This window comes from Plasmodium reichenowi, chromosome 7, assembly GCF_001601855.1.
Source record: "Plasmodium reichenowi strain SY57 chromosome 7, whole genome shotgun sequence".
Taxonomy (NCBI): Eukaryota; Apicomplexa; class Aconoidasida; order Haemosporida; family Plasmodiidae; genus Plasmodium; species Plasmodium reichenowi.
In genome coordinates, this window is record NC_033652.1 from 598,782 (window position 1) to 609,161 (window position 10,380).

General features: G+C 21.4%; 2 protein-coding genes across 2 annotated transcripts in view; both read right to left on the reverse strand.

Moving 5' to 3' along the window:
* Positions 1 to 1,032, reverse strand: part of PRSY57_0715300 (dynein heavy chain, putative) — a gene marked incomplete at both ends in the record, with an annotated part of 19,437 nt that extends 18,405 nt beyond the window's left edge. The window contains 3 exons of the mRNA XM_020114665.1: positions 1 to 558; positions 661 to 763; positions 958 to 1,032. The exon at positions 1 to 558 is cut by the window's left edge and continues 575 nt beyond it. Coding sequence (XP_019970622.1) covers positions 1 to 558; positions 661 to 763; positions 958 to 1,032 — 736 coding nt within the window. The remainder of the gene's footprint in view (positions 559 to 660; positions 764 to 957) is intronic.
* Positions 1,033 to 1,865: 833 nt separating this feature from the next.
* On the reverse strand, positions 1,866 to 10,080 carry PRSY57_0715400 (exported serine/threonine protein kinase; the record flags this gene model as incomplete). The annotated part of the gene is made up of 2 exons (XM_012906808.2): positions 1,866 to 7,953; positions 8,093 to 10,080. 2 exons carry the CDS (start codon positions 10,078 to 10,080, stop codon positions 1,866 to 1,868), a joined length of 8,076 nt encoding a protein of 2,691 aa, XP_012762262.2.
* Positions 10,081 to 10,380: the final 300 nt, after the last annotated feature.

Consider the following 10,380-nt stretch of genomic DNA (forward strand, 5'->3'; position numbering starts at 1 on the left):
TATAAAGAAATTCTTTGCTTGTTTTTTTTTTTGCTTTAAATAGTTTTGAATTCTCATTATAATCATAAATATATATATCTTCAAATATACTTTCAAATATTTCAGTATTTGTATATAATACTCCTTTAGCTTTAAAAGGTATAATAAAATCTTCATTCATTTTATTTTTTTTCCTTTTCTCATCATTTATCATATGTTCTATATATTTTTCTTCATTTGCTTCTATATGAGCTTTTTTTTTTTTTCTATACATTTCATTTATATGATCTTCTTCTTTTAATTCTTGAACTATCTCTTCAATTGTAAATATATCAAAGGATGAATCATCATAATTTAATATGTCTTCCCAAGTAAATTTCATTTCCTCTATATCTAACAATTTCTTTTTCTCATTTAACAAGTCATAAATATTAATACTTTTATATTCCTTTTTTAATTTTTCAATGGTAATAAATCGAGGCTCTTTTTCTTTCCTCTTTTTAAACGGGACAAATAGTTTGCACTTTTTTTCTTTTGATGAAAAATCTCTGTCGTATATTTCTTCAACCTTGAAAAGGTCTAAAATAAAGAAAATAATAAACCCAGTTATAAAGATAGTACAAAAAAAAAAAATATATATATATATATATTTATTTATTTATTTATTTATTTATTTCATACCATCGTTTTCATTTTTTTCATAGGAAAAATTGATTGCCGATAAATAATTTTTGCCCTTAGTTTTCTCATGAGTTCTTTTCTTTGAATCTAATCTTATTAAATTCTATAATTACCAATATGAAAAGTTACACATATATATATATGTATGTATATATTTATATATGTGTTATGTTAAATTATCAGATTTGAAGGTAAAAGTTATATAAAATAATCATTTTATTCGTATTCCATTTTAAATAGTTTTTTTTTTTTTTTTTTTTTTTTTTATACAAATTGTCTTAATATTTTTATCATTACTTTTAAATCTTCAGAATGGCAAAAAATATTTGAAAAAAAAACATTTTGTTTTATTTCTGTATTTTTAGTAGCCATCTTTTCATAAAATAAGAAAATATATACAAAAATGAAATATGCTTATTCACGTGGTATGTTCTAATATGAAAAATTTTATATTACTCCATTATATATATTAAAATATATATATATATATATATATATGCAATGACAAATAAGGTGTTTATACATATGTAATATTTAATGGGTTTATATAATAATTTTATTTGTTTATTTTTATTATATGTGTCCGATATTTTTAACAAAGCGTTATTTTATTTCATTTTTTTTATTGTGTTTTTTTCATCTCATTTTTCTTGTTCAAAATAAATAAATATATAAAATGTTATATAAAAAATGATAAGACAGGTATATTTTTTACATATTCCATTTTTTTGTCGTCTTTCACGTAAAATGTTTGTAGAAAAATATATTAAAATATATGACATATATAAATATACATATATGTATGTATGAATTTTTTTTTTTTTTTCAGGAAGTTGAAAAGTTTGAACACATAAAAATAATTCAATAATTTCTTCAAAGATACATAATATATATATATATATTATAATAATATACAAATGAACATATTATATTCAGGGATCAATAAGCAAAAAAAATGATAAGCTAAAAAGTTCATATAAAAAAATCCCTACTATATGTTTATAAAACATTTGGTAAGGATATATATATATATATATATATATATATATATATGAATTTATTATGTTCTTTACTATGATTAAATATTTTATATGGATATAATATATATAAGACACAAAAAAAAAAAAGAAAATTATGTTTCTGTATACATGTGAAATATATATATATATATATATATATATATATATATATATATAATATATTATTTAATTATCAATATAAAGTTTCATTTTGTCCTTAAAAAATTTGGTAATAAAATATTTTCGTAATATAAGCTGTTTACCTATTAAATGAGAAACATAAGGGGTACATAAGAAATCATTTGAACATTTAAGAATATCTTTAATTTTAAGAATATTATTTAAGACAATATCTTCATCATACCAAAAGATAATTTCTTTTCTTCTTAAAACGTTTTTTTCTCTTAAACAAATAAGCTTGATGAAATCAGGTACATATGGATGATTAAAATAAATATGTGCAGGTCCGGTATACCAAGCATGTATAATTTTATATGGTAATGAATAATAATATATCGGTTTAAAATAAAAATTAGCAAAATTTTTATTTCGAAATGTTTTTTCATCACACAATGGTAAAGATAAATGTTCAAATGGTAAATGTATATTCATAAATATATCTAAATTTTTAAATTCTTCAAAAATAGAATAATCATTTAAAAAGTAATATATATTATTACATACATTGCTTAAATATAACATTGGTAATTTAATTTTTTTTTTGTGATCACATATAATATTTTTTTTACTTAGTTGGAAATTTAAAATTAAATTTTCTAAATTCTTAATTTTATTTATTATATGTTTATAATTTAAACAATTTTTTATGTCATTACACATGCCACATGTCTTTTTCATATTCTTAATAATAATTTCATACATTAAAATTATATATTTAATAGTTTTATTATTATTTATTTGGTTAACTATATTTTTATTAAAAATATCACTTTTTTTATTATGTCTTAAAACATTATTACTATTACTATTATTATTATTATTATTATTAATAATAATATTACTGTTATTTGTAGTATCAATAGTATAACAGTTATCCTTATTATGACATTTTTCTTTTGAATTTTGCTTGTTTAAAATTATTTTGTTTCTAATTATTTCCAATGGAATAGAGCATTTTTTCAATTTTAATTTAAAATCTGATTGAATATTTTTTTTCTGATCTTCTTTATACACACCATCCAACTTCTTTCTCAAATCTTGGAAGAAAGGTCTACTTATATAATTTTTTTCTTTCTTTTCTTGTTTGTAGTTTTTTAACAAAGTATCACAAAAAGTTTCATCTTTAAATAACTCAACATATCTTTCATGATTATTTTCTTTAATAATATTATGAATTTTTTCATTATGCTCAGAAAAAAAATCATGTCCAAGAACTTCACAAGCTAATAATCTTTCGGATGGCACATAGTTCAATAGATTAGTTAATAGATCCCAATATTCATCACTATAGTTTAATGGTACTTCATATTTATTGAAACTTTTTTTTATTTTTTTCATTCTATTATAAAAATCATCATGACATATATCTTTTAATATACAAGCTAAATATTTATTTGTTAGTCTACTATGCCAATAATCTTTATTTGGATTCATCATATCATTCTGAACATTCATTTTAAATTCTTTTATATAATTTTCTTTTTCTTTTTTATTTCTAAATTTAAATATACCTGAGCCAATGTTCTTTATGGTTAATTCAACTTTTGCAAAAGATTGAATTTCATTACATCTTTTATAAGATATATTATTATTCATCAATAAAAGTGCTAATAAAAGATATTTTCGCATGTTTTCTTCGTTTAAAAATTTTTTATAAATTTTATAATAATGTACATATTCGTTTTTAATTTGAATTAATTTGTCATTCTTTATATAATTTTTGTATTTTAATATTAATGATTTATAATGTTGAGTAAATGATTCTGAATTTTCTACATGAACTTTTTCATCATCTTTCTTCAATGAATTAAGGTATATTTCATTTTTGTTGAATACCATACCGACAGTATTAGAGCTCGAACAGATATTATTAAGACACATATCGCTATTATGTGGTGTCTTTTTATTACAACTCTTTACATGAACTTTTTTGTTCTCTTTATTTGTTTCATCTGTGTTAGTAAAAATAATATTATTTTTATTATTATTATTATTATTATTATTATTATCTGCATGGTTTTTCTTATGCTTATCATATATATTATATGTATTATCCCTATTAATCTCATTATTGTTATTTTTATTTTTACTTTCATTAGTATCAATTTTTTTATGCATATGCACATTATGTTTTATTTGTTCATTTTGTATTATTTCATCACCCCACTGTAAACTTATAATGTCATAATAATCCATAATATATTTTATATAAAACATTTCGTCATCTTTTAAAACATTTAAATCCTTTAAGATAATATTATTAAGGATCTCAATCTTTTCATTAAATAAATTATCCTCTTCACGGTAGTTATCCATAATCATATATTCATATGAATTCACACCACATTTTGCCAGATCTGCTAGAATTATACCTAATGACCAACTATCACATCTGATGTCAAAGGGAGAGTATTGTGTAGATGCAGATGGGTTATTACTATTGTTATAATTATTAGTACTGCTATTGTTCGTATTACTAGATTCAGATGGGATATTTAAATTTTCACTCATATAATTTTTATTTTTATAATTTTTGTAATTTGTTCGATTAGTTTCATTATCCATATTGATCTTTTTACAACTAAGCGTATTTTTTTCCTTTTTTATAGTGTCCGTACTTTCTTGTATCGTTTTTTCATCGTGTTCATTATTATATTTTTTATGATGATAATTTAGGAAAGTAAAATTTACATTACAGTTGATATTTAATACCTTCAAATTATGCATGGTATGTTTAACAGATATTGGAGGTTTTTGCAATTCTTCAAATCTTTTTTCAATATCACCAAAATTTTGTTCATAAAAATAAATTAATTGATTATATTTGGATTGCCTATAGTTCCCATTATGATCATAACACAATCCTTCAGGTGCCATAGTATAAACAGTACCTTGGAAATATGATGATAACTGATTTTTAAATTCATATTTCCATTGATTCAATAAAGTTTTATATACATTCATATAGTTTTTTGAATTTTCTAAATAATAAGTAGCATATTCCATAGCTGAACAACCAAAATCAGATATACATAAATGCCATTTTAATGGATTATATATATTATATGAATCAGTAAATACCAAAATATTCTGTAATTTTATATCAGTTAAACGTACGATATTAGATTGATAACATGTCTGAATAAAACTAATACCACTTGCTATTTGAAAAAATAAGAACTTACATTCTGATTCAGTTAAACCACAATTATATTCTTTAACATTTTCATATATATAATCAAATTCTGGATTTTTTATTTCAATAGTATTATTATTTATTTTCATTTTTATATTTTTTAACTTTTTATAACATAATCCTATACATTCAAAGTTATATAAACTCTCAAAACAATGATATTTTCTTCCAAACAAAATATGAATTAATTTTAATATTTTATTTACTTTTTTTTTTTTTTCATATTCTTTTTTTCTATGATATAATAAATTTTGTAATAATTTTCTTAAATCTCCAGTAGCACAATGCATTAATATTTCATAATTCTGTTTATTTTTTAAATCTCCTATTTTTGTACTTAATGGTTTAATAACATTGCAATTAAAATGACATAATAATTCTTGTTCTCTTAAAAATTGAAATTCATTACCTTTTCTACTTATATCTATTTCTTTTACTGCCAATTCAAAATATCTTTTCTTATGACAACATAAGCAATTATCTAACTTATTGTTTAACATCAAATCCGATTCTAAAATAACTAATTCCTTTTCATTTGGTTTGTTCGTATTTTTATTTATTGATTTTTCAATGCCTTTGTTTTTTTCATCTTGTAGGTTTTGTACATTTTTTGTTTCGTTTGTTATCTCTTCATATTTTTCATCATTCACGTGGTCCTTTAATTCTAAATAATAATCATTCCAATAACTAACACAATCCGAATCAGAAGCTATATCATATTTATCTACAAGATATTTTAAACCCTTTTTCATATGACATGTGTGTGTTAATACTTTAAGAAATTTTACATCATTTATTTTATCAATATAAAATTTTAAATATTCATTATTTAAATCTATATTATATAAAACTTTTCTAACACTTCCATAAGATCCTTTACCAACAAAATTATCCATATAATTAATACAACCTATATTTGACCATATTTTCTTTTTCTTATTAATTAAGATATCCATAGTCCCATCTGTTGAAGAATATAAATCTCTTGGCAAATCTCTCACACTATTTTTATTATCATAATTATCAAATAAATTACTATTAATCATATTTTCATCAATACCTGATTTTGCAATATTATGATAAATATCTTTATTTTTTTTGTTATCAATATGTAACGTTTTCTTATTATCTAATATATATTCTCTTTCATGTATTTTATTTTCTATATTTAAATAATTTAATTCTTTCTTTATAGCAACATCATTATGAGACAGAAATTCCACCACATTTTTCATATTAAAATCATCATTTATAACATTTACAGAATATAGCATTTTATCATTATTTGTGCATGCAATTTGTTCTCCTATTTTCTTCTTTTCATTTATATCATTTGTACATTCAACTGTTTCACTTACTAATTTATTTTTATCGTTATCAATATTTTCTATATTACCGTTTAAAAGTGTTATATTGTTTTCTTTAATATTATCTTCACAATTTGTACAATTTGTACAATCTGTATTATTGTTCTTCTCATCATTATTATTTTTATCATAATTAATCTTGTTATTATTGGTGTTTCTTTCCATCTCTTCGAACTCTTCTTCAAGTTTCATTTTTTTTTCTACCATGTGTTCATGTGTATTATCTTTGTCCTGATCATTTTTCTCATCTGTACATTTTGTTTTTTCCCTTTTTCTTTTGTTTCTTTCATTTGTTATAGTATTAACATTTTCTTTGTTTTTTTGCATATTTGGTTTTATATTTTCATCAGAATTATCCAATTTTATTTGTTCTATATTGTTTTCATTAAATGGTTTATTTTCATCATTATCTATATTTTCTTTATTTATTATTCCATTTAACTCTTTTATATTATCTGATTCTACATTTTCTTCATTCTTATCATTTTCCATTTCTCTTGAATTATCACAAATATCTGTTGAACTTTTTTTTTCTTCGTCCATATTTTCCATGTTTCTATTACGATTATTTCTTTGTGACATTTTGTTTATTTGCTTATTATGCATATTTTTATTTATTCTATGTTTTTCATTGTACAACTGTTTATACTTGGATCGTGTTTGTATGAATCTTCTATCGTGTGCACTCTCACGACAGTTACGTTCCTCAACATTTTTATCATCTGAATTTTTGTCCTCATTTTCCTCAGTAATATTTTCCTCTTCAATATCATTTTCTTCTACATTCGTCTGTTCCATATCTTTGTCATTCAAATTTTTATCTTCCTTATCTTTCCCTTCTTCGTGTTTTTTATTTTTAATTTCATTATTTCTTTTTCTTCTTATACTACTTCCATTTTTATTAAATACCGTTTTATTAGCACAATCCAAAATATTCTCTTGCTCTTGATTTTGATTCGTTTCCTCTTTCTTTTCATCTGTATATAAGAATCCCATCATATTTTCATCAACTTTTAAATTACTTTTTATTTCATTAATATCTATATCCTTTGTAATCTGTTCATTTACATTGCTATCTATATCTTCTATTATGTGATAGCATGTTTCTTTAGAATTATTCATTTGTTCATTTTGTTTTGATTCTTTTTTATTTCTTAAATTAATCGTATTATTAGGAATTGTATTTTTATTCAAAAGAAAATCGTATTTAGATAAGGATTGGCTATTAGCTTCTGTGGTTCTACCACCAACAACTCCTTCTAAACCTTTTTTTCGTGCTCTTGATCTTAATCTATCTTTAATTGTTTGAGATTTATACACCTCAGTACAAATGTCATCTTGTATATTCATTTCTCGTGCTTTTCTTCTTCTATTTGCAAAGGATTCATTTTGTATTTTGTCGTTTACACTTGGAAAATCAATCATTTGTCTTAAAACATTGCTACTTCGTTTACTTACTACTATTTGTTTATCATCATTATTCTTTATTGTACTTATGTTCATATTTTGAGTTATGTTTTCATGCGAACACCTGTAAAAAAAAAAAAAAATAAAAAAATAAATATATATATATATATATATATATATATATATATATTCATTAGTTAATATTTATTTTTATTATTTTCTTTTTTCTTTTTTTCATTTATTATAGTCTTTTTATATTATACATTTTATTTTTTTCTTCATTAATATTATTATAATTTTTCATGCTACTATTGCATATATTTTGTTGGTTTATAATTATATCATTAAATTTTTTAGGGTCATCGGTTTTCATATTTTTCGTATAAGATAGTTCATTTTCTAGTTTCTGTTGAAACATTAAATAATAGTTATTTAATAAATACGCTTCTGGTGTTTTTTTTATTTGTTCCTCTTGCATATATTTTATAACATTATCATTTTTTATTTCCTCTTTATCTTTTTGCATATGTTCAGAAAAATGGAGATTATTGAATACTTGGTTTTCGTTATGAATACTATGAGATGAAGATAAAATCAAAGGATTTAATTTTTCTGATAAAGAATTCATATTTTCATTATTTAATGTATCAACTTTTGAAGAAGCAATTGAATTTTTGTTTTTTCTATTATTATATTCCATATGGTTTGATATAAAATTGTTTGAAACAAAGTTGTTCAAATTGACGTTATTTGAAATGATGTTTTTTGAATTCGAGTTGTTAGGAATTACATGGTCTGGAATAAAGTTGTTAGAAATCAAACTCTTTAGAAACAAATTACTTGACATATTATTTGAAATGAAGCTATTTGACAAGTTGCTTGAAATAAAATTGCTAGACATATTATTTGACATATTGTTTGGTATATTATTTGACACATTCCTAGCCATGTTACTTGACATATTACTTGACATATTACTTGACATATTATTTGACATATTATTTGACATATTATTTGACATATTATTTGACATATTATTTAGCATATAGTTTGGCATATTATTTAACATATCATTAGATACCATATTGTTTGAAGTATATTTGTTTGATAAACTTTTTAATAGTAAGTTACTTAAGATTATATTGTTTGATATTCCATCGTTTGATATCGTATTGTTCGATGGAATATTGCTCGACGCCATATTATTTGATATAATACTGCTTGAAGGCATATTGTTTAACGCAATATTATTTGGTATCATATTATTAGATAAAATATTGTTTGAAGGTACACTATTTGATGTAATATGATTCCTATTCATATTATTTGAAAGGATATTATAAGGAACTGTCGAATAATCACTTTTATGTTTTTTAGATTTCGATTTTCCATGTGAACAAATGGATAAATTAGAGTCTTGAAAATTTATTTTATTAATTTCATTTAAATTAAGATCATTAATTTTTAAGTTATTCATATTGGTCGTTTGCATCAGATTTATAATATCCGAACCCCATTTCCCAATATTATAATTCATTGGATTCGAATTCATTACACATGGTGCTGTTATATTACTATTATAAACATTAGAGTCCACATTAACCGAACTAGATGCGTTAGGAAAATTCATGGAAATTTTAGTATAATCATTTTTATGTAAGCTGCAAACATATGATGAATTTATCTGATTTTCTGAAGAATTTGAAGTATTTAAGATACCTGTTCTATGACATAAACAGTGTTTATGTTGGTAATAATCGGAATATTTCATTTGATTACAATATGAAGAATTCATATTTTGTACTTTCGTATTGTCTAATGGATTCGATTTAAAACTATATGAATTGATTTCATTGCATATGTTATTAAAGTTGTATAAATTATTCAGGTTCATTGTATGCGATTCTATAGAACTCAAATTACTTTGTTTTGTTATGTCATTACTACTATCGTCGTTTATATACTTGCGGAAATTCATAATATTATTACTTGATGAATATACATTTATATTATGTGAACTTATTGGATTTGAAACATGATAAGAACTCGGATTTAATGCCATATTTGATAAATTAGAACATAGATGTTTTTCCTTTCTATGATTTATTATCTCATTTCTTTTATTATCACAGTTTTCTATTTCTACATTGTTTGAATGAATGTCATCATTTATCTTTTCGCATTTTTCCTTATTCATATTCGACTTAATTTGTTTCTTAAAGTTTCGTGTTTTACCCTTTCTATTATTCATAGCTTTTGCCTTTTTTTTAAAAAAAAAAATAAATATATATAATATTTATGTTTCCCTCAACTTTTTATAATAATAAAAAATAAGATATATAGATATATAATATGTATGTATCTATATATATATATATATATATATATATATACAATATACTAGTATAAAAAAAACCAAAAAAATTATATTACACAATACAATAAATGGGAAAATTTATGTTTTTTTCTTATGATCTGTCTTTAATATTATGAAAAAAAAATATATACTATATGTTTTATGTTATATATTATTTATGACTTTCTTAAGAAT